Source organism: Castor canadensis, chromosome 1 (genome assembly GCF_047511655.1).
Source record: "Castor canadensis chromosome 1, mCasCan1.hap1v2, whole genome shotgun sequence".
Taxonomy (NCBI): domain Eukaryota; kingdom Metazoa; phylum Chordata; class Mammalia; order Rodentia; family Castoridae; genus Castor; species Castor canadensis.
Genome location: NC_133386.1, coordinates 3,632,679 through 3,658,975, shown reverse-complemented (window position 1 = coordinate 3,658,975; position 26,297 = coordinate 3,632,679). Strand labels below are relative to the sequence as shown.

Sequence of the window (26,297 nt, the reverse complement as noted above, 5' to 3'; positions counted from 1 at the left end):
CTTCTCAAGACTCCATATTCCTTAATCACAGGAAAGCCAGCCCCCTTCCTTCTGTTCCCCCTGCACCCTCAGAATCCCAGAACCAAGTCAGTCCACATGGGTAGAGCACTGAGTGCAGCGAGGGAAACAGGTGCTCTATGTAAGGCTGGGCCACAGCTGGAGCCGGGGTGTGCTGCTGACACCATGGCTTCTGGCTGTTGTTGAAGTTGGATCTGTTATGACCCCACACTTGTCAGTCTGGGGTGACACTGCCCAGCCATGTGGCCTCCAGGGGATGAAGGTCCCATCCCTGCACACTGGCTGAAAGTCTCACAGCTGAGCCCAGTCTCTGGCTCTGGCTACATGTGGGGCACCCTCAGGACCATGCCAGCCCTGGTAGGAAAACACCTCACCGAGCCAAAACCAGGCTCTCTGTTCTTTCTAGTGAGTGTCCTCCAGGGGTAGAACATCTTCCCTGAAATTCTCAGAAGACAAAGTGCTTGGCAGCATGTCTTCCTATAGACAATAGGCACTAGATGTCTCCTGTTCTCCGTAAGAATTTAATCTAGAGGTGATGCTGTCTGAGCTGTGCATCACAGTTAGTCATTCACTTGATAAGGACGTGAATTTAGCCTTGGGTGGGTGCTCCACTAGGTTGGCACTGTTAACATTTTGTCTGTAAGATATAATGCATTTTTAATTTTTTCCCACTGGTTAGATAATCCATTTCTTATGCGTGGCTCAAAAATTTGTAAAATATGACATTGTTTTAAGGTCCATAAAGATCTCCTCCAGACAAAAAAATCACTAAGCCATTTCTTTTATAAAATAAAATAGCTTGCTGTTCTGAGATGTGTACATTTATTATGTGAGTGTGTGCATGTGTATCTGTGTGAGAGGGTACGTGTATGTGAGTGTGTTTCTGTGTTTTAAGCTCCTTTCCCTCACAGAGGCATAAAAATCTTCCCAGCCAGCTGCAGTTTTGCTAGGCTGTTCCCTAAAGCCATGCATCCAAAAGATGCTTTGCTGCTGAAGGAGCTGGGGTTAACTGTGGCTCGTGCCTCTGTTTTTGTTTGTGCTTTATTGTGTGTTGTTGCTTCTCCTTAAAGATTTCCTTCCCTCTTACACAGGGGCTGGACATGACTGGCCTCCTGCCATGCAGTAATTTCTCATGTGGGGACAGCAGTGATTGGCAGAGGGGACAGAGGCCTGCAGAGCTGGCCCATTGCTCCTGATCTGAGCCAATGGGAGGAATAGGCCCTACTGTGGCTGTCCTCCTCTGGGCCCTTCTGCGGTTCTACCCGCTCCTTAGTAGTGACAACAGGTGCAAAGGAAAAAGTGTGGGGAGCAGCAGGCCAGTGCTCAGCGCATTCTAAGACAGAAGTCAATCAGAGAGCATCCCAGGACTTCTGGGTCAGGTGCTCTCTGTGTGTTGTGTACAATTAGGACAACATGAGTCACAAATGCTCACTCTACAAGCAAGAAAAGTGCCTGCAAGGTGCTACCCAGCTCTGCTTCTGTCTGCCTGACTCCAGGTGGATGCTTCCTGAGGAGTCAGCTTGGTGTTTGGGGTGGATAAAAATGTGAGTCCCGCAGGAAGTCTCTGTGAGCAAGACTTCAAAGGACAAGGCCTGGCCGGAGTCCTTGAAAGCATGGCCACTCTTTCAACTTGCAGACAGAGAGGAATTTGCCATTCGAGACATCAAAGGATCACTGTTAGGACTGTGGTATTTGAGCCACACCTCTGAGCCCACCGTGGAGCGTTTTGCAGTGTTAGAAAGCAGGCTGCCCTGACACCTTGTGGCTATATGGAGGAAAACTTCCTGTTCACATGCACACACACAACTGAGAGGAAATGGTCTGGTCTTCAACTAAGATGTAAACTGACGTAAGAAAGGAGTGGTGGAGCCTTTCAACTTGGCCCTTCCATCATGGAGCTCACTGAGAATTTATTTATAACTCAGTAAAAACCCATCAGGCACGTTTTATTAGTCAGATTTACAGATTCACATATTTTGAGGGTGTTCACAAGTGTAAACAAAAGTGTCACCACCACTGCAAGTAAACTTTCCATCTACCCAGACATTTCTCTCTTCCTTTCAGTCATATACTCAGTTAACTACCAATATGTCCTGTTTCATACAAAAAACATTAGAATTTCTTACACATTCTAGAATACCAGTAGCTTAAGCCTTTTTGTCACCAATATTTCATTGTATAGATTGATTAAAATTTATATATTCATTATCTGAGGGAATTTGGATTGTGTCAGTATAGACTAATTATAAATAACTCGTTCTAAATGGCTATATGCAAATCTTTTTGTGGAAATGTCTTTGTTTCTTTTGGTAAATACTTATGAGTAAATTTGCACAATGTAATGTATGATAACTTTTGCGTGGGGTTACCCAATGTCTTCCAACATGCTTTCACATCCCTGTCAACAGTGTATGGCGATGCCTGTCACCTCACGCATGGCGATGTCCTGTGATGTCCGATGTCCATCTATGTCATTTTAGCTGACTAAGCAGGGCTACTGCAGAGTCCGGCCATACTTCCCTGGTTACTAATGCCGAGCCTCTTTCCCTGTGTGCATTGCCTGCACAATACACACACACTCACACTCATGTCTCTCTCACACACACACACACAGTATTGTCTCTTCTGAAGAGTCTGTTCAAGGCCTTTTACTTAATTTAGTAAATTTTCTCGTTATTGAGATGTTGGAGTTCATTACTGATTGTAAATATCAGTCCTTTTTCAGACACGAATTGAGAGCTTTTATTCCCAGTACCTAGATTGTCATTTTATTTTGAAGAGTTAAGATTGCTGTTATCTTAGTAAACTGACTCCTTTGGTACTAGGAAATGCTGATAGTACTCCAGCAATATTCCTTCTGCTATTTGTATGACCACCCTAATGTTGTGACAGTGCTTACTTAGGATATCTCCTCCCCATCCAGTATGCCTTTCAATTGGAATGTTTGGACCACTTGTTATAATGTCTTTTAAAAAATATTTTAGTACCTAACATCATAGTTGTACAGGGGTTTCACTGTGATATTTCCATATATGCAATGTACAATGTACCCGTTTGGCTCATCCCCTCCATTTTCTCCCTCTTCCCCTCGCCCTTCATAGAATGACTGACAGGCTTCCATGTCCCATAATTCATGCATATATAGAAAACACATAGACCATTTTCATTCTCTTTCACCCTCTTCATTTACCCTCCCCCTCCCTCTAGGACCCTCTTCTTAACATGACCTATCATCTATATACTCAGCCTTGTATCGACAACCCTATTTGTTTTATAATTATCCCGTATGTCTCTCTCCCTGTTTTTCTCTGTTCCATGCCTTTGGGGGAGGCATATGTACTTCAGTAGTTCCTCTGGGGTTTATATTACTCACCTTTATGAAATCACTGTGTAGTCTCAAATAATATTACATTTCTAGTGCATTTCCAGCATAAGTGTCTTAAAGTAACACACTTCATCTCCCCTTCCTAATCTTTATGCTTTTGAGCTTTCAAACTTCTGCATATGTTATAAACTCCATGACACACTGTTATGCTTTTTTGCTGTAAGCAGTCAGACATATCTAACGTGAAAAAAGAACAAGAATGATTTCTATTTACCTTTCTGCTGTTCTTCATTCAAATTTCCTTCTAGTATCACATTCTTAGCCCTGAAGAATTTCCTCACTATTTCTTACTGTGCTGCTCAGTAAATAATGAGTACATAAAGTTGTTTGCTTTTCTGAAAAAGTATTTATTTGAAAACATTTCTACTTTGTATAGAATATCAGATTACCAGAGTTTCCACCTGGCATTGTCATCATTTAAAGATGCTTCACTGTCTCTGGCCTGCAAGTCATCGGTTGACAAGTCTGTAATAATTCTTATATTTGGTCCTCTGAAAATAATCTGTCTTCCTTCTACTGCTTATAATATTTTCTCTTCACCAATCATGTTAAGCATGTTTTTAGATTTTAAATCTGTGGATTTACAGTTTTCGTCAAATCTGAACAAATTTTTACCATTATTTCTTCAGGCATCTTTTTCCCTGGTTTTCCTCGTCCTCTAATTTGATGTCTATCAACCTGTTTGAACCAATCCACATTAAGGTTCTGCTAGCTTTCTTCAGCCTTTTTTCCTCTGTGCTTCTATTTGAACAGCTTCTACTGCTATGCCACCAAGGTTACTAACTTCCTTTGCCTACTATGCTGTCATCCCAACCTCAGATGCAATATTTTCACCTTTAGAAGTGACATGTGACAAATTACTACAATCTGGATTATCAAAAGAACAAAAATTCATTCTCACATGGTTCTGGAAACCAGAGTCTGAAATTAAGGTATTGGCAAGACTGAGCCCCATCGAGGCATTAGGAGAAAACTGTCCCCCACTCCTAGTGTCTGTCAGCATTCCTTGACTGGTAGGTTCCAATCTAACCCTCTGATTTAAGAACTTGGAGATGGAAGCCTCAAAAGATGAAGTAGACATTCTCATGATGGAAGCAGATAGCACAGACAAATGAAAAGAAAACTCTAACTTAGTGGCTATGGAGTGGGAGCAAGGGACTTGAATTTTCCAAAATCCAGGAAGATCTTGATCTGGTGTCTGGTAGATCACACTGAGAAACAGTGTTCACAGCGCATTTCTTGCCAGCAAATGAGGTAAAACCACACTATTCACAAGCCAAAGAAACATACTATCACGTCTAGTACAGAGCTTATGAACCTGCAATGTGTATCAATTCCCCTCCATCTCGTGACTGTTACTAGACAACAAGAGCAGCTACGAAGTTCACCATGATGTTTAACTCTGGCCTCCCTGGTAAGCCTACCATTCTGTGTTTGTGCCTGAGCTCATGCTGAGATGGATCCCTGCCTTCACTACAGCTTGGCCCTCCAGCAAGTTGGCCCCAAGAGAAAGCCACTGGCCCATGTTTGAGGGTCTTCTGAACCTATAAATTCACCAGGAAAAGTGAAGACTCCACCTACAAGTTCTCCAGCACAGTACTTGTGCAAATATCCAGCTTTAGTCTAACCTAGTTCCCCTAAAGTTGAACACACTCAGGTTGCCTACTGATGACAACTACAAAGGTGCCCACGAAACATATCTTGACCAAGTGCTTCACAGGAAATACGCCGAGATCTTCCAATGGCTTCCATTTTTGAGGGGAAATATGTTATAAATGAGAGAATAGATGCACAAGTTGGTGAAGTCTTTGATGACCATTTCAAACTAGTGGAAGTCATGTGTGGAGAAGCGTATGAAATTAAAGAATTTGCACTCACAGGCCATCTTGATGGAGGCCCGGCCCACCACTTAGGGAGTCACACCTGAGAAGCTCCCAGGAAGGACTCACCAAGCAAATGAGTGGCCAGGAAGTAATAAAGTCCCATGGGCAAGTACATTTATCAGAGAGTAGCACAAAGGACACAAGAAAAGACATGGAGAGATTTTGCTGGGGTGCTTGGACATCACTAGGTCACTGTCAGGCACGGCAGGAAGGAGAAGCTGGGGCAGGGAGCACTCAGATGCATTGCACTGATATCCTGGCTGCCAGGGTACAGTGTCACTCCCTGTGTGGGGATGTGAAAGCATCAGAAACATATGAAGTTGTAAGTGTTCACAGCACAGGAAGAAACACGTGAGATGCACAATGTACTCTATTCAGTGATCTATCTTTGAAATCACTTATTTTTCAGTATTCCATAGACCAATAGGAAATAGAGGGGAACTTAAAAAGTGGTCTGCAATGGTGTTTAAATCAGATACAGTGTAACATTACCTGGAAGTTTAGATGCCTGACATTTTTGGCTCAGGAGCAACTTAGAAGTGATTTTTTGCTTGCATGTTCTCATAATCCCCAATCCATCAAAATGAATAAGAAAGCAAAGTGGATAGAGAAGAAACCCTAATGAACACAAGAGTTTCCATCTAAACAGGTTAAATATCATAAAAACACAAAGAAACCAATGTTAAAAAGTTAACATTCAGAGCAACATGAGGACTCCCTTTAGTGCATTGAAGGGAATGAAAAGTGTCTGGAAAACTCAGTTTGGACCTGTATCATTCAATTAGAATGGGAACAACAGAGTGACATGGTCCAAGCCTTATCATCGCAGTGTACAGCAAGCAGCAAGGGCTTACTTAGTAAATGTTTGAACACTCCCATGGAAATAGACAAGTTTTCCTGGAACAGGAAATCCTTAAGCTTCGAATACAAGTATTTTGTTATCACTATTATTATTACAAAATAAATGGTGTAAAAAAATCCATAAATATTAAAAATGAGTTGCTGAGTGAAATTTAGCACTTCAGCTGAATTCTTTAAATTCCTATCCTGACAAAATTAATAGCAATAGAGATATTTATTCACAGGTCTGCAAGCTATATTTCATCTACATACAAGTCTTAAGCCAATTTAATAAAAAGAGCATCATTTCTTTTCTAAAGTAAGCACCTGCTTCAAATATCTCATGTCCTTTACAAACATTTCAATCACATCTATCGGTATTTAATTTTCACATCCTTTATTCTATTTCACATGTGAAGTTACTTCTATTATCCATTCTATCCATTGTGTCACTCCAGTAGGCAGCACAAATATATCATGCTCAGTATTGAATGGAAACTGAGATCTGAGATGCATATTTCACCCTCTCACTGTAAAGATTTCTTTGTCTTCAAGTAAAGTGTCTCCATAGAAAGTCTGCAGTGAAAATGATAAGTGAAAGTGGAATGCAAAATGGAAAATACTTTGAACTATTTCCAATGACTACACAGGAGAACGAAAACATCAAACATAGAATGGGGTGCCAGGGGTATGGGATGACACATGGCAGATACCAGAGAACAGAAAGGCCCAAGCATCACTGAGGTGGCAACCACACACTCACTCCCACCAGTTGCCCCCTGCAGGAGCAGAGCAGCCTGGACAGGAGTCCAGGGGACAGCCTTGCTCTCCCTCAGGCATGGGTGATGTCTTCCTCAGTTCCTAGGGCTGTGAATGGATCAGGAGGACATTTGTCAAGGATATTCCATACAAATACAGTTAATTCCCAACAGACTGGAAATCTGTAAGCAGAATTCCAAAGCAAAGCCAGATAATACGTCAAGATTTCCCAATGGTGTAGAATGTTTTCTGAGAATTAATTATTCTATTGACAAAGTATGTCAGAAGCCACCAGCACAGATTTACAATTGGAACAGGGATGAAGGAAGGCATTCCATTGCTACCCAGGTTGTAGAAAGAGTTCTCCTACTATAGCTACAAGCAAAAAGTACATATAACTGTTTTCTTAATCCACTAGAGAGCTTAGCTCACAGAACAAGCAAATAGTCTGAAATCCAAGGCGAGGACAGGGGAGGTAGAGCCCTGGCTCACCTATAGTTGAGCACAGGAGAAATGATGCCAGGAACTATACCAGCAGACCTAAAGAATTTAACAAAACATCATAACTGTTCCAAAGGCCTGTAGGGGCCAGTGTGAGGAAATAGAACCTCTGGAAGCCACAGACTGTCAGAAGCCACTGACACCAGAGGAGGCATTGCCTGCTGGCTCATTTTATGGCTCCATGAGGAGCTTGCAGGAAGGGTGTGTAGCAGGGTAGAGGATAGAGGAAGCCTGACGTGGTGCAGCCCAGTGAGGGGATGGTTCATGCCTGCAGAAAGACATAGGGTGGCTCCTGTTCTCTTCTTTCCTCTGAAAATAAAACTTAAGCTGTGAGTAGTGGAACCAGCTCAGTCATAATATACAAGCCATGAGCATTGCAGCCAGGGAAGTGTAAAGAAAGAAATCCCTCTATCCTGGGAAAGTGCAGGAGAAACCCTCAGACCAGGACCTAAACCAATAGAGCGGAGGCCCTCTACTCGTGGAGCAGGAAAAAAAAACCTGTACAAAACCTTCCACAGTCTCTGACAAAGATGCCCGAAGTGTCAGATACAGAGAGCACACTAGGACCAAGGCTGAGCTGAGACAACTCAAGGATGTCCCTTCCCAGATGCCAGTCCCTGGATGTCAAGTACTGAGAATCAAGTGATAGAGTCCACCTGCAGAGGGACAAGGACATGGGGAGGCCCCATGACGTCCTCCTAGAGACAGGCAGCCATGCACTGCTCTCTGATACTCTGGTCCATAGTGGACCATATAACCATGGTGGTCCCATAAGATCATAATGGGACTGAGACTGAGAAATTTTTGTCTCCTAATGATAGCTGCGTCCTAATGCATTTCTCCTGGATTTGTGGTGGTGTTGGTGTAGACACCCCTGTGGCACGGCCGGTCATATAAAAGCCTAGCACACAGTTATCAGCTGTGCATAGTACTGATAATGACAAATGATAGTTGTGGCTTATGAAGTTACTGTACCATGCTTTTTATCATTATTTTAGTGTGCATTCCTTTGGCTTATCATTCAGAAGTGTGTGCTGCATTGTGCCGGCATCAGCATCACACACCTCCTATTCACCAGGTCACTTGATTGCATCATGAGACCACGTCTAGTGATTGACCTGGACTGCCTAGGTTTGTGTGAGTCACTGCCCTGGTCACATAGTGAAATTGCCCAACAACAGCTTTCTCAGAATATATATACATTATCAGGCAATACACAACTGTGTTTGTGTTCTAATCCCAGTACCTGTGGTTGTGACCACATTTGACTGTAGGATTTTTGGAGACACGGTCAAGTTTTAGTGCAGTTATTACATCATGGTGGGCTCTAATCCAAAGTCCAGTGTCCTTATACGATGAAGAAAATTTGGACACAGTCATACAAAGTGACTACATCCCGTGAGGGCACAGACACGGAGCCATAGATGGTGCTGTGGGAAGATGGAGAGAGGAGGGGATTCCAAGATGGCAGCTAGAGGGAGGAAGCAGAACGTGTGCCTCTTAAAGTGAAATCTTGGAGAGACGCTGGATTTACACCTTACAGACAAAACCACCAAGAAGAGGCAAAACTTTGAAGCCTCCACACTTCCAGCCTGCACATAGCATCTCCATTTCACATTAAACAGAGAAAACAGGAGGGCCCACGGGGCACCAGATGCCGGCGCCCAGACAGCTTGGGAAGATGCAGACCACAGGTGAGCTAAGCGGTACACGGTACTCCCACAGATAACCTTGGGCCAGATCAGCATAGCCCCCTGGACAGACCGACCCCCACCAAGGGAAAAAAAGAGAAACTGAGTAATAAACAATAAGAACAATAAGGACACTTGTAAAGAGGGTGGGGCTCACTGAGCGCCAAAGAGGGGGGGAGGGGAATCCTTCCCAGAGCCGAGCCTGGCCAGAGAGGGTGGGAGCAGTGGCATAAGCCGAGCAACCAGGAGCAGGAAAGCTTGTAAAAGCAGCGGAGGGAGGAAAACTGCACAGGAGAGGGGGGAAGACCCACCTCCCACGTGAGCTGTAAATAAACACGCAGGCCTGACAACGCGGGGCAGTGTCGCCTTTCCCAGTGCTTGGAAAGGGGAAAGCCTGTAGCAGAGGCTCCCACACAAGAGAAATCTGAGCAAACAAAGCCTGTGGGACCAGGTGAGTGCTAAGCTCACCCCTGAGATCTGCATAAATAACACCACCAGCAACAGCAGGCTGACAGCAGCAGGCAGGCAAACCACAGCTGCAGATTCCATTCACAGATCTGTCTCCAGACTCTTTTTTTTCTCTCTCCCTACCTTTGATGAGAAAACAACCGAACTACACCTGCATGCTGAAAAACTTACTGAAACTGTATTGCATTTGAACTTGGGACACTTTGTGGGGTTTTTTGTTTTGTTTTGTTTTGTTTTCTGCAGTTCTGTTTTATTTTATTTTTTCCCCTTTGATGAGACAACTACAGAACAACATTTGAGGTACCATCTCCAGGATTGGAGGCTGAGGGATGAACACCAAAATTACATTTGAACTTGGAGATTTTTTTATTTTTTCTTTATTTTTTTAATTTATTTTTATTTTTTTATATATATTTATTTCATTTACTTATTTTTTATTTTTATTTTTTATTTTCAATGTTCTCTCTGTCTCTCTAATGCCTTTTAAGCTTATGGTTAATTAGTACACTGTCTCTCCCTGTTTATATCTTTGAAACTTTTCTGTTTGTTTCTTTGTTTTTTTCTACTTGTTTATTTGTTTTTCCCTTATCCTTTAACTTCTTTGCTTTCCATCTCCTCTCACCCTTCCATTCTAAATATTACTATTGTTATTATTACAAGCTAGAAAATACTTAATCACACACAGTACAGGGACAGTAACAAAACCAAGAACAATGACGGGAAGACAGAAAAAACAGGGAAATCAGCTTCCCCACAGCAAAAAATTAGTACAGGAACAAGAGGAAAATGAAGAAAACAGATACTCAGATCCAGATTCCAACAAAATGAAGATAAACTATGCCAAAGAACCCAATGAAGCGCATAAGAATAATTTAAAAGATGAAATACTACAAGTACTCAATGAGGATTTTATAGAGATGATACTGGATATGGTCAACCAAAATGTACAGGAGACACTCAAGAAATTCCAAGACAACAAAAACAGAGAATTTGAAAAGCAAAAGAAGAAACAAAGGAAACCATAGAATCACTGTATAAACACCAAAGTGAAACAGAGAACATGATTAATAAACAGATAAATGAACTCAGGACAAAAATAGATACCATTAAAGAGGAAACGACCCAGGATATGGAAAACCTCAGAAAAAAGAACGAGACAGAATTGCAAAACAAAACGGAAGGCCAATCCACCAGAACAGAACAAACAAAAGACAGAATCTCAGAACTTGAAGATGAAATGGTAATTAAAGGAAAAACTGAAGAACTATTAATTAAACAACTCAAGACCTGTGAAAAGAAAATGCAAGAACTCACCAACTCCATCAAAAGACCAAACTTGAGAATCATGGGCATCGAAGAAGGAGAAGAGGTGCAAGCGAAGGGAATGCGTAATATATTCAACAAAATAATAATGGAAAATTTCCCAAATCTAGAGAAAGATATTCCCATACAGATGCAAGAGGCCTCCAGGACACCAAACAGACCAGATCAAAATAGACCTACCCCATGGTAGTCTGGGAGTAGGCTGGGAGTGTGGCTCAAGTGGTAGAGTACCTGCCTGGCAAGCACAAGGCCCTGAGTTCAAACCTCAGTGCTGCTTAAAAAAACGAAAAAAAAATCATTATAACAACAAGTACAGAAACTAGGGAAAGAATATTGAAGGCTGTAAGAGAGAAAAAAACAAACAACATACAAAGGTAAACCCATCAAAATCACAGCAGACTTCTCAACAGAAACACTAAAAGCAAGAAGAACGTGGGGTGAGATCTTCCGGGCACTGAATGAAAATCACTTCCACCCCAGGATACTCTACCCAGCAAAACTATCATTCAAAATAGATGGAGCAATAAATGTCTTCCATGATAAGCAGAAACTAAAACAATATGTGACCACAAAGCCACCACTACAAAGGATTCTTCAAGGGATTCTGCACACAGAAAGTGAAACCCAACTTAACCATGAAAGGACAGGCAGCACTAAACTACAGGAAAAGAAAAAGCAAGAAAGTAGAGAGTAACCTCAACTTAGGTACACACAATCAAACCTTCAAACAACTAAGACAACTAAATGACAGGGATCACCACATACCTATCAGTACTAACGCTTAATGTAAATGGACTTAATTCACCCATCAAAAGGCACCGCTTGACGAAATGGATTAAAAGGGAAGATCCAATGATTTGTTGCTTACAGGAGACCCATCTCACCAACAGAAATGAGCATAGGCTTAGGATGAAAGGCTGGAAGAAGATTTACCAAGCCAATGGCCCCCGAAAAAAGGCAGGAGGAGCAATACTTATCTCTGACAAAATAGACTTCAAACCTACATTGATCAAATGAGATAAAGAAAGACATTCAATACTAATAAAAGGGGAAATAGACCAAAAGGAAATAATAATCATCAACCTGTATGCACCCAATGTCAACACACCCAATTTCATCAAACATACCCTGAAAAACCTAAAAGCATATATTAACCAACACAGTGGTCGTGGGAGACTTTAACACCCCAATATCATCAATAGATAGGTCATCCAAACAAAAAATCAATAAAGAAATTCAAGATCTAAAATATGCAATAGATCAAATGGACCTAGTAGATGTCTACAGAACATTTCATCCAACTTCTAAACAATGTATATTCTTCTCAGAAGCCCATGGAACCTTCTCCAAAATAGATCGTATCCCAGGGCACAAAGCAAGCCTCAGCAAATAAAAGAAAATAGAAATTATACCGTGCATACTATCTGATCACAATGCAGTAAAACTAGAACTCAACAACAAAAGTAAAGATAAAAAAAATGCAAACAGCTGGAAACTAAATAACTCATTACTTAATGGACAATGGGTCACTGATGAAATAAAAGAGGAAATTAAAAAGTTCCTGGAAGTCAATGAAAATGAAAGCACAACCTAACTGACCTATGGGACACAGCAAAGGCAGTCCTGACAGGAAAGTTTATAGCCATGAGTGCATATTTTGGGAATGATCCCAAAAAAAGCTATATATGACAAACCTACAGCCAGCATTATACTTAATGGAGAAAAACTGAAACCATTCCTTCTAAAATAGGAATGAGACAAGGATGCCCACTATCTCCACTCCTATTCAACAGAGTACTGGAATTCCTAGCCAGAGCAATTAGGCAAGAAGAAGGAATAAAAGGAATACAAACAGGTAAAGAAACTGTCAAAATAGCCCTATTTGCAGACGACATGATCCTATACCTTAAAGACCCAAAAAACTCTACTCAGAAGCTTCTAGACATCATCAATAGCTATAGCAAGGTAGCAGGAAAAATCAACATAGAAAAATCAATAGCATTTCTATACACTAATAATGAACAAACTGAAAAAGAATATATGAAAACAATTCCATTTACAATAGCCTCAAAAAAAATCAAATACCTAGGTGTAAACCTAACAAAAGATGTGAAAGACCTCTACAAGGAAAACTATACACTTCTGAAGAAAGAGATTGAGGAAGACTATAGAAAGTGGAGAGATCTCCCATGCTCATGGATTGGTAGAATCAACATAGTAAAAATGTCTATACTCCCCAAAGTAATCTACATGTTTAATGCAATTCCCTTCAAAATTCCAATGACATTCATTAAAGAAATCGAAAAATCTACCGTGAAATTTACATGGAAACACAAGAGGCCACAAATAGCCAAGGCAATGCTCAGTCAAAAGAAAATGCTGGAGGTATCACAATACCTGACTTCAAACTATATTACAAAGCAATAATGATAAAAACAGCATGGTACTGGCACAAAAACAGACATGAAGACCAGTGGAACAGAATAGAGGACCCGAATATGAAGCCACACAACTATAACCAACTTGTCTTTGACAAAGGTGCTAAAAATATATGATGGAGAAAAAGCAGCCTCTTCAACAAAAACTACTGGGAAAACTGGTTAGCAGTCTGCAAAAAACTGAAACTAGATCCATGTATATCACCCTATACCAATATTAACTCAAAATGAATCAAGGATCTTAATATCAGACCCCAAACTCTAAAGTTGATATAGGAAAGAGTAGGAAATACTCTGGAATTAGTAGGTATAGGTAAGAACTTTCTCAACGAAACCCCAGCAGCACAGCAACTAAGAGATAGCATAGATAAATGGGACCTCATAAAACTAAAAAGCTTCTGCTCATCGAAAGAAATGGTCTCTATACTGAAGAGAACACCCACAGAGTGGGAGAAAATATTTTCCAGCTACACATCAGACAAAGGACTGATAACCAGAATATATAGGGAACTTAAAAAACTAAATTCACCCAAAACTAGCGAACCAATAAAGAAATGGGCACGTGAACTAAACAGAACTTTCTCAAAAGAAGAAATTCAAATGGCCAAACAACACATGAAAAATGCTCACCATCTCTAGCAATAAAGGAAATGCAAATTAAAACCACGCTAAGATTCCACCTCACCCCTGTTAGAACAGCCATCATTAGCAACACCACCACCAACAGGTGTTGGCGAGGATGCGGGGAAAAAGGAACCCTCTTACACTGTTGGTGGGAATGTAGACTAGTACAACCACTCTGGAACAAAATTTGGAGGCTACTTAAAAAGCTAGACATCGATCTACCATTTGATCCAGCAATACCACTCTTGGGGATATACCCAAAAGACTGTGACACAGGTGACTCCAAAGGCACCTGCACACCCATGTTTATTGCGGCACTATTCACAATAGCCAAGTTATGGAAACAGCCAAGATGCCCCACCACTGACGAATGGATTAAGAAAATGTGGTATCTATACACAATGGAATTTTATGCAGCCATGAAGAAGAACAAAATGTTATCATTCGCTGGTAAATGGATGGAATTGGAGAACATCATTCTGAGTGAGGTTAGTCTGGCCCAAAAGACCAAAAATCGTGTGTTCTCCCTCATATGTGGACATTAGATCAAGGGCAAACACAACAAGGGGATTGGACTTTGAGCACATGATAAAAGCGAGAGCACACAAGGGAGGGGTGAGGATAGGTAAGACACCTAAAAAACTAGCTAGCATTTGTTGCCCTTAACGCAGAGAAACTAAAGCAGATACCTTAAAAGCAACTGAGGCCAATAGGAGAAGGGAACCAGGAACTAGAGAAAAGGTGAGATCAAGAAGAATTAACCTAGAAGGTAACACACACGCACAGGAAATTAATGTAAGTCAACTCCCTGAATAGCTGTCCTTATCTCAACCAGCAAAAACCCTTGTTCCTTCCTATTATTGCTTATACTCTCTCTACAACAAAATTAGAGATAAGGGCAAAATAGTTTCTGCCGGGTATCGTGGGGGTGGGGGGGAGAGGGAGGGGGTGGAGTGGGTGGTAAGGGAGGGGGTGGGGGCAGGGGGGAGAAGCGACCCAAGCCTTGTATGCACATATGAATAATAAAAAAGTAAAATAAAACAAAAAAAGATGGAGACAGAGACTGGAGTGATGTCACCAGAATGCAGGGCATGGCTCCGGCTGCCAGAACCTGGAAGAGAGGAGGTGGATCCTCACCTGAAGTGTGTGGCAGGAAAATGGCCCTGCTCTGACCTTAATTGTAGGTGCCTTATCTCCAGAACTGTGAGAATAAACTGCTGTCGGTTTAAGCCAGCAATGTGTGACAGTTTGTTAGCGCATCCCCGAGAAACTAGTAACACCACGTCCCCAGGCAGGGGTGTGCAGGGAGAGGCAAAGTTGAGTGGGGAGGAGAAACACTGAGCAACCCAGCATACCTGGCAGCACAGGGACACGAGGCAACACTGGAGGAGTTTGGAGCTGCTGGTGCCGTGAATGTGAAAGGGGAACCGCCAGAGCCACCCTGAAGGTGGCGACGAGGGGCTCCCAGAGGAGTCGTCCTCTTCCCAGAAGACACCGAGAGGATGACCGAGGATGCAGGTTTTGCTTCTCCCACACCTTTCCACCTCTTCGGTGCTCATGGCCAGCACGTGAAGTCCATCAATGGGAGACAGCCCCGCATGCTCTGCGAGCTGGAGGGAGCAATCTGGAGACCCCACACCCCTGGTGGGAATGAGGAGGGGAGGGACTCGAGGGGAATAAAATGGAAAACTCCTGACCCTTCAGCGGACTACCAGTTCAGGCCCCCTTCTCACTTGGAGAAGTCTGTACTTTTGCTTTCAATAAACCACTATCTCTCTATGTCTTTGCGTCCTGCCTTTTAATTCTTTAATAAGCAGAGAAGAACCCTTCCAGCCTTCAGCCAGTACCAAATGGGACCAGATAAGCAGAAACACTAAATCTAGCTCAGCTACTAACCCATTAACAAGTATAAATGCCACTTACCTCAATTTGTATTGGTCTGCCAGAATTGAAGTTCAGTGTTTAATCAAAAATTACAGGACCCACAGGTGAACTGTGACATATCATCATCACGCTATGAAAACCAAAAAGAAAACCTTGACAGCTACCAAAGAAAACAAGCCACATGTCACACAGCGCAATATTAATAAATGCAGAAGGCTTCTCGTCAGGAGTGACACAAGGTAGTGTATGATAGGAGCAGAGCGTTCTGGTGCATTACCCTCATTTCAGTTATTAAAATTTCTGTTACTGTTCCCAAATGTCTGTGAAATTCTTAACTCATTGAATATTGAGAAAAGACTTTCTGCTTTTCCTCTCTTAACTCTTACATATAAGTTGTATATCCCACTTGAACTTACAAAAAGTCAAGCTACCTGTGGTGGTCAACATTGATTGTCAACTTGATTGGATTGAAAGCTGCCTCAGAGATTAGTAAAGCAAACCCTCGGTGTATCTGTGAGGTCTTTCCAGAGAGGATTAACTAAGGGTAGACGATCCACCGTGGATAGCACCATCATACAGGCTTGGGGCATAGGTGAAATATGAGGGAAAGAAGGAGGAGGGAGCTCCATGAGCACAGGCGTTCTGTCCTTGCCACTTCCTGGCTGCTTGGTGGCCACGTGTCACCCACCACCATGATGCTCTGCCTTACCTCAGGCCCAAAGCCACAAGGCTAAGCAACCAAGGGTTGAAACATCTGAAGGTATGAATTTCTGAAACTCTGAACCAAATTAATCTTCCTTCTGTTACACTGATTTTCTCAGGTTTTTGTCACAGCAATGAAAACTAACTTTCATTGATGAGCCAAGGGCAAGGCTGTTTTGTTACATTCTTCACAGGCACTGATTTCGTGCTTTTCTCACAGTAGGCATCAGTAATGGGCTTGGCGTTTATTGAAATTGTTCCTGTCATTTTTCAGTTGCCTTGTTTTTCAATTCATACGTTTTCCTTCCTTATTCGTATCTTCATAATATCTAAACACACCATGAATGTTCATTTTCATTTCCAATCTGAAATAATTTAAGAAGTTTACAGTGAGATCTTTAAATTATAAAATACTATACCATGTTAGTAAACACCAAAAATTTTACTTGGACTTACTAGGAGAAACAGCTCCCATGTTTTAATATGTTTTATTCAAGTATGACGTCTTGCATGAGGAATTTATAATTAAGCTGTACTAGAGAAAAAAGAAACTAACTATCATTTTCTTAGAGTCTCATTTAAGTCTACATTTTGACAGTCTGGAGTCCATGTAGATAAGTCACAGAGTAGTTTTTAAATTTGGTTTGATCAAGGCTTCAGGAGAACTTGAAGTGAGAGGTATTGTAAATAAATACCACACACACTTAGGTATCTACTGCGCTCATTCATCAAATATTTACTATAGTCAGGTACTCTCCAAGACATGGGAAACATCAAACAAAGCACAAATGCTTGTGCACTCAAGAAGCTTGCATTCTAGCAGAGAGAGATTAGAAAATAAGTTAGCAAACTGCATAATAGTATGTTGGAAAGGGATAAATGATCTGAGAGAAGAAAGTGAAGTTTAAAAAGGGAGAATGAGTTGGAGCAGCCACAGGCAGAATGAACACAGAAAAGTATAACAGAGAATAAGTAATTTACTGGAGAAAGATGATCAATAGGTTAAATTAAATGTTCCATAATTAAAATCTATTAAAATGTGACTGTTTTACTGCCTTGATGTTTTCTAATTTTGTTAACTGCACTCACATTTTATACTTATTTATGCTTTAATTTTTATGTTCAACTTCCATCTACATTATTCAAGTATACATAAATTTATTTATGGATATTTTCCCAACAGTGACAAAAGTTTCAACCCCAGGATTTATGAGATTCTGTGTCTCCTTTTGGGGATAATTGGAAAAGGAAAACTGGGTGTTGAGTCCAGAAATGGAGCACAAAGGAGATGGCAAAGCAAGGGTGCAGGTTTTTACAGAAGTCTTAGGAGAAGTAACAGAAGCTGAGACAGTACAAGACTAGGCCTCAGCCCTCACATATTGCATCTGTTCAAAAAATGGAAGCTAAGAAATGGATAAAAGAGACAGACATTATTGCCTTAATTTAAATATCTTTTAATAGTTGTGTCTGGAGCAGACCCACCCCTGGCTCATGTCTACCAACTGAGCCAAGGAGCACTCTGGAGCTGGTAGCCCTGTAACTCTTGTCACAAGGAGCAGTGACTGCACAACAGGCATCTGCTAGCTCTTTTCCTACCTTTTTTAAGGTATAATTGACTGATACATACATATATATATATATATATATATATATATATATACCATGTACAGTGTGATGTTTTGATGCATATTTACATCATGAAATCAGCAAATCAAGCTAATTAACAAGTCCACCACCTCACAGGCTTCTCATTTTGGTGGTGAGAACATTGAAGACGTTTTTCAAGCACAGCGCACATTATTAACTACAGTCACCATGCTGTGCAGTACACCTTGCAATGCATTCCTTCTGTCTGACTGCACCTTTGTTCTCTTTCACCAACACCTCCCCACCAACCTTCCCAGGCCCCCATAACCAGATTCTTGACTTTGTATCACAGGTTGACTTTTTCAGATTCCACATGTGAGTGGGGTCATACAGTATCTGCCCTCTGAGCCGGGATTATGTCATTTGAAATAATATCCTCCAGGTTCACCCCTGCAGCCACACAAGTCACAAGTGAGGGAATCTCCTCGTTCTCTAAGGCTGAATAGTGTCCCTTTATGCATACACGTTGCATTTTCTTTTACACTCGCTCTTCGAGGACCACTTAGATTGTTCCCATGTCGAGGCTATTGAGACCAGCTCCGCAGTTAACAGGGGAATGCGGACGTCTCCTTGGCACGCTGGTTTCAGCTCTGTTAGAGCTTCATGTAGCAGCTGGGTTCCCGGCTCATCTGTGTTTCTAACTGCTTGAGGAATCTGTGTGTTGTTTTCCTCAAGGGCTGAACCATCAGTTCACCTGCTCATTCTTGAGAGGTCACAGAATGTAGAGGAATAGGAGTGCAGGTCCCTGCCTGCTCAGTCTCTCAAAGCATCCCAATTGTCCACAGCACGCCTGCAATCTTTATCTGTTAGGAAAACCAGGGTGCAGTGAACATCTTGTGGGTGCTGGTGCCTGGTAATCCACCACCCTGGGGAGAATGTGGGACTGCCTGAAAGGAGGGTCACTAAGATTATTGATTTCTCCAAAATAAGTGTCTACTCAGACTTCATCTTCACACTCATTGGCATGAGCTATTACCATCATCACCCTCCACTGTGAAATTGGGAAACTGAGGAGGGAAGGCTCTGGAACAGGGGTGAAATTCCACCATGACCCCTCCCAGTGCCAGCAGCCTAGCCAAGCACACAGCAGAAACAAATGGTCACATGTGTTAGCTTTACCCCACTGGATATAGGAAGTTCCCATCAGGAACTTTGTGTGTCTGAGCTCTTCCCTGTAATCTTCTGGATAGAGTGCCAGTGACGGTTGAAAATCACAGTTCTGCACGTGCCATGGGAGCTCAAAAGCAAAAGTTAGACTAGGAAGAAATGAAAGGCACACTCCACTCCCTGCGTTCCACATAAAAAGCAAAATGATACCAAATACGCTGATTTCAAATGTGAAGAAGGAAGTACTAAGAACATTTCTGAGACAACATTCATCCATCTCACAAATGCATAAACCAATTTCATGTGTGCAAAGTCCTTGGATTAGAAAAATCAGTGGAGGTCTGTTTCATGCTATTACCTAAAGAAAATTTTATCATGTCCACCAAAAGCTCTGAATTCAACAGGTATTGAACTACAGGGCAGTGTGGTTCACTGCAAATAGCAAACCACTGGCTATAACAGAGGGAAAACTTGAATTGCTTTCAATGGAACAAGAGGATTTGCAATACAAACTACAATGACACAAGTACCTTCAAACAGATCTTAGTTACATGATTAGTTATAAGTGTATTTGCAGTTTTGGAAATTCTAAGAAAAAATTGTAGAAACAGGAAGTCTATACAAAATCCAATTAGACGGTTTTCTTAACTAAAAATCAGGTATCTGAATTAATGTATTAAAGAGTCATATCCTACATTTATACCAATTTTAGGCACGCATGGTTTAGATTTGAATCCCAGAGCGTATCTGTGATGGCTAATTTCATATATCACTGTAATTGGGCTACAGGATGCCCAGATGGCTAGTTAGGCACTGTTTCTCTATGTGTCTAGGTAGCTGTTTTCAGAAAAGTTCAGCACTAGATTTGGTGGATTGAGTACAGCAGCAGGCCTTCCCCAATGCAGTGGGCACCAGGAAACCCACTGAGGGCCAGAGTAGAACAAAAGGTGGAGTTTGCTGTCTACCTGAATGAACCTGTTTTTCCTGTCTTTGGTGCTCCTGGTTCTCAGTCCTTCAGACTCAGATGGGAACCTTCATTATCAGCTCCTGGCCCTCAGGCCTTCAGACCATGTACCAGCCTCTCTGGTTTCCAGGAACAGACAGTAGATCATGAGACTTTTAAGCTTCTGTAATTACATGAGATAATACCTCAGAAATAAATCTATCCAGAAAGAGAGAAAGAGAGAGGCAATAAATTGCTCCTAATGGTTTTGTTTCTCTGGAGAATGAATCCAATACCCACTCTAATTGTGCACCCTTATTCCTTGGGTGTGACTGTAATTGAGAGTTAGAACTTTGTTCCTGGATTTAGGCTAGGCATCTCCTTCATTCCCTCAGTCATCCAGCATAAGTGGACATATTCCTCCTGAGGCAATTTTCCAGAAACTGCTGTAACAAGTACAAACCAAGTATTTTAAAAAACAAATTTCATGTTCTTAGAGCATTGGAGACTAGAAGAGTGAGATCTGTGCCAGCTAGACCATGCCCCTGCCAAAGGTGTGAGGGAAGGGAACGGCAGGACCTGTCTCTGCTTTTTGTTCTGCTGAGGCCCTCAGTGGGCTGCATGGTGCCCACCAGCACTGGGGAAAGCTCTCGGCTTTACTCAGTTTCCCAACTGAAGTACTAATCTCTTCTGGAAACTTCCTCCTGGACACACAGAGAAGCATTGTCTCATTCCCAGCTTCTAGCTTCTTTGGCCAGGTTAGGGTCCAAGAAACAGACATTGGGCTCAAAATGGCTTCAGTCATGAGGACATCCTCTGCATATTGAGAAGTCTAGAGGTGAGTGGGCTTCAGAAGAACACTGCCAACTTGAGGTTTCGTTGCCAACTGAGCAATGAAATCCTTCCCTTCCATCTAATTTGGCCAACATAGGTCTCATTCCCATCCCTAGATGGACAGGAGACATTGGGGAACACCTCTGCCCGGCATAACCTGGCTCCCTACCAAACACAGGGAAAGGGGAGATCAACACAAGCAGCCTATCAATTAGAATAACTAGAGCTTATTTTCAGAAAATTGTTGCCTTGGCCCCACCATTCTCTTGATTGGACTGGTCTGCTTTGGGGTCCAGGTATTTGAACTTTTTAGAAAGTCCCCCACAGAGCAGTTTAATGTGCAGTTAAAACTAAGAAGCATGGACTTAGATCCACTCTTGAAGACACAGGCTTGCTCTGTGAGGAGGCTCTGATGAAGAAGTGAGGATGTAATAAAAATAGAAAGCAGTAAACAACATGATTCCTTTAGGAAAGCAGAAGTGGATGGTAGGTAGGCAGCCATCACCACAGAAGGATAAGGTAGAGGGAGGTTTGTGTTTTCCTTGCTCTACACTTGCTTATGAGGTAAAAAACTTGCTCATAATCTCAAAAGACCTAGGAGAGGAGGAGAGATTAAAGACAAAAGGCACAGAGGGTAATCAATGGTGCCAAGGCGCAGAAAATCATGAGCTAGTGTCTCCAGAGAGCTGGAGTTCACAAGTTAAATGGGTGTAGAAGCCTCATTAAGGCACCTTTGATTTCCTTGCAAATAAGACAAACTCGAAGAACAAGAAAGATCTCAGAGCTGCTGCTCAGCAACAGGGAGTCATTAGGCAGTGAGCAAATTAGGTGGTGAGTCTTTGAGCGCAACTCTGCTATGACGCCAATAAAAGCAATAGCTGTTCCTTCCTGTGTCGGAGGCTACGCTCTTCTACCCACTCCTGCATCGTTAGAACACAGTGGAAATAGTTCCCTGACTCTTGCTATTCCTGGTGAAGACATGAGAACAAACCTACAAAGCACTGATCGCAGAGTCTGGAAACTGGCCCTGGAATTCTCTTCTGCCAAACTTTGCTGGAAGAAAATGTGAGATAAATGTCATGTCCACAGCCTGACTTAAATCGTTCTTAAAGTCATACCCATTCACATGCCTTTGGGTAATATACTTTTATTAATTAAATCAAAGAGATTTATATACATTTGAATCTAAAACAAAGTATTCATTTAACAATTAAATATTTATTATAATAATGAAAAAGCTAAACTGAGCACTGAAGGAAGCTAAGCAAACTCTGATGATTGAGTGATGGTTTTAGGTCAAGTCCCTACAATAACAAGTGGAGACCATGAAAAATTACATATGATTTGCTCTGTTCTGCCTTAGGATTTATTTTTAAGTGTATGAATGGACCCAGTAACAAATCGGATGTCTTCACAGATGGTTCTAAAGAGAGAGCCATACTTGGACATAAGTTTAAATAAACTCACTGGCTGTATCACAAATTAATTGTTTATAAAATATTTCATAATAAAAGACACTAGCATTTGATTAAAAGTATTGTTACTTCACTCATTCTAAATATTTGGCCAATTTTTAATTATTATTATGAATGGCAATAAATAATAATCGAATATAGAATATTCAGATTTTTTGGAAGAAATATACAATTGAGCATGTCTGACTTAGTGACAAGTTATTCTTTATGTTAAAATATTATTAAATGTTCAATAATGTCTTCAGATTCCATATAATTTTAAACAACAGTTAAATATTTTGGTGCTAATATATTTCTATTCTGTTACTGCTAATGCTTCTTTCTTGAACATTTTCCCAATTCCTTCAGCTGTCTGTGTCTCCTTGTCTTATTCTGTTTCCCACCGCACAGAGGCAGGAGGGGCCTCCGGATGCAGCTCAGCTCTTCCCACGTGCGCACACGCGCAGCCAACAGACCATCCAAAGAGAAAGTGAGAGGTTTTACGGAAACCATTGTAAGTCCCCTCTCCTTAGAGACTGACGATGTGCTAAAGACATAGGCTGAAATATTATTTAGACAATATCAGTTTCACTTCTATTATCCCCTGGACTTGCTATGAAACCTTGGACAAATCCTCTAATCTAATTACTTTTGTGTCCTTAATCTGTAAAATGAAGGCTTTGATTTAGAATTCAGAGATGAATAGTGTTAAAAGAGAAGTTAACATCATCTGATTTGATCAAACACACATGCATGTCATATATATGTATACACACTTAAATAATATAGCTATTAGACACATATAATAGATACATACGAGTAATATACACACATGTAACATTGTGTTACACGTGCTACATAGTTATATATGTTACGTAGTTTTGTGTTCATTCATGTAAAAGTATTATCCAATAAATGGATGATCAATAAATAGTGCTCAATAACTGTTTATTATTGAGAAGGGGTGACATGGGAAAACATTAAGCAATAATATAAGGCCATGTAAGTTTTTTAAAGCATTAAAAATTGACAAAAATAGCTGATCAGAATATGTAAGCATGCTGAAAATGAATATTGATAACTTCTGGGTGTACAAAACTATGGGCATTCTACTTTTTTCACACTGCTGAGTATTTTCCAAAATTTCTAAGAGGAATTTGAATTGCTTTAATATTACTCTTCTTGGATGCCAGTAGCTCCTGCCTGCAATCCTGGCTACTTGAGAGGCTAAGAACAGAAGGAGCTGTTCAAGGCCAGCCCAGAGAAATACTTTGCAAAATCCCCATCTTCAAAACATCCAGAGCAAAATGGACTTCAGGGGTGTCCATTTGCAAGGGTGAGGCCCTGAGTTCATTTCCCATCAAAAATAATAATAATACTGAAATTTTATTCTTCCCCATTCAGAAAAATTCAAATCCCTAGTTTCCAAACCAGAGCAGTGTTAAAAGCACGTAAAATTGTGTCAGCCACTTAACTCATTTTTGAAAGGTTTTCAAATTCAATTTTAGGTTGCATGTGCATAACGATCAAGAGAATAAAGAGACAGTCCACAGACTGAGAAAATATATTAGCAAAAGTCAGGTCTGATAAAGAATTTATAAGCAAAATATTCCAAAAACTCTTCCAATTCAACTATAAAAAAATGAAAACGCAACTTAAAAATATCTAAACAGGAGTCCCACCAAAAGAGATACCCAGGTGGCAAACAAGCGTACAAAATGACACTCAGTATCATGCGCCATTGATGAAGTGAAGGCTGAAGCCACGAGATTCTGTTATGAACCTGTTAGAATGGCTGGATTCGAGGACGCTGACGACAGCGTCAGGGGAGCAGTGGGCCACAGCAACACTCACTCGTTGCTGAGGAGAACACAGAACCTTACAGTCACTTCGTAAGACATTCTGCCACATTGCTTACAAAACTAAACACACTCTTACCACATGATCCAGTGACCACACTCCTTGGTTTTTACCCAGAGAAGATGAAAACTTAAGTCCACACAAAATCTACACATGAATGTGCATAGCAGTTTTATTTCGGATTTGCAGGAATTTGGAAGCAATCAAGGTGGCCATCAGACATAGGTGAAATGGATAAACACAAGGCATATCCAAACAATGGAATTACTCGGCACAAAAAGAGCTAGCTATAAAGCCGTGGAAACACATGAGGAAACTTGAATGCATATTCCTAAGTGAAATAAGCCAATTTGGAAAATCGGTATACCATGTGATTCTAACTGTGTAACATTCTGAAAAAGAAAAATCTATGGAGGCAGCAAAAGAATTAGTAGATGACAGAGTTATGGGGAGGAGTCAATGGGCAAAGCACAGTGGATTTTTTTTTTCATTTTTCTTTTATTATTCATATGTGCATGAATAATTCATATTCATATTCATATGATATTCATATGAATTATTCATATGTGCATATGAATGTTCATTTCTCCCCCCTGCCCCCACCCCCTCCCTCTCCCCACCCCAATACCCAGCAGAAACTATTTTGCCCTTATCTCTAATTTTGTTGTAGAGAGAGTATAAGCAATAATAGGAAGGAACAAGGGTTTTTGCTGGTTGAGATAAGGATAGCTATACAGGGCATTGACTCACATTGATTTCCTGTGCGTGGGTGTTACCTTCTAGGTTAATTCTTTTTGATCTCACCTTTTCTCTAGTTCCTGGTCCCCTTTTCCTATTGGCCTCAGTTGCTTTAAGGTATCTGCTTTAGTTTCTCTGCGTTAAGGGCAACAACTGCTAGCTAGTTTTTTAGGTGTCTTACCTATCCTCACCCCTCCCTTGTGTGCTCTCGCTTTTATCATGAAGCACGGTGGATTTTTAAGGCCATGGAACCATTCTGTACAATGCCAAAATGGGCTATAGATGTCCATCCAAATACCAAGAGTGACGCTTCATGGACACCACGCAGGTTTGACTTAGTGGCAAATTATTTTTTTGTCTTATAACATTATTAAGTGTACAATAATCTATTCAGATTCCATACAATTTTAAGCATCAGTTAAAATATTTTGGTGTGCATATATTTCTACTCTGTTAGTGCTCATGCTTCTTTCTTGAACATTTTCTCAACTCCAACTCTTATGTCTTCTTATCTTAATCTGTTTCTCACCATACAGTGGCAGGAGGGACCTTGGGGATTCAGATCAAACCTTCCTGGTATCCACGTATGCACTAGTCTCAACAGATGCTCCAAAAAGAAAACCAGTTTTTGGAAAGGTCTCTGGGTTTCAAGACACACAGAGAAGGGATGCCTGAGAATTTTGTTTGAGTCCTTGAAACCCATACACTGCCACAGCCATCTACTCTTGCCACCATTCGGAGGCCAGGTTCATGTCCAGTTCCTATAAAATAAGCCAATGAGCTTATAATCCTTGTTTGTTGTTTTTAAGTAATGCTAACTGGTTTGCTATTCTTTGAAAAGCTTTCTGTACTTTAGAGTCCTGAGTATTCACACAAATACAAATTCCCATGCAGTCTGTGTAACCATCCCTTGAAGCAAAGATCACTAGTTAGATGCACGTTTGGTTCCTGTGCTACTTAGTGTTTGTGTCATGACCACCATGACAGCTGAGGTGGAGAAATGGCTGGAGCTATACAAAGAAACATAGACAGCCTTTCTTTAGTGAGATAAAATACCTTAAAATAGGCCCTTCCGCTAATTAAAATATCTGTATTTGTAATTAGACTTTGCATGCTAGATAACTTGATCTGTAAACTATGCTCTAATGTAAATAGAAAATAGGATTTGATACTTTAGAAAACCCAGTGTCACATACTT

The 26,297-nt window shown here is 41.1% G+C and overlaps 1 protein-coding gene across 1 annotated transcript in view; it reads right to left on the bottom strand.

Moving 5' to 3' along the window:
- C1H6orf118 (chromosome 1 C6orf118 homolog) overlaps nucleotides 1–26,297 on the bottom strand; it is a 51,092-nt gene that overhangs the window by 5,382 nt on the left and 19,413 nt on the right. The window contains exons 11-12 of the mRNA XM_074072190.1: nucleotides 24,285–24,361; nucleotides 15,286–15,571 (exon numbers count right to left, since the gene is read on the bottom strand). Of these exons, the coding sequence (XP_073928291.1) occupies nucleotides 15,286–15,571; nucleotides 24,285–24,361 (363 nt within the window). The remainder of the gene's footprint in view (nucleotides 1–15,285; nucleotides 15,572–24,284; nucleotides 24,362–26,297) is intronic.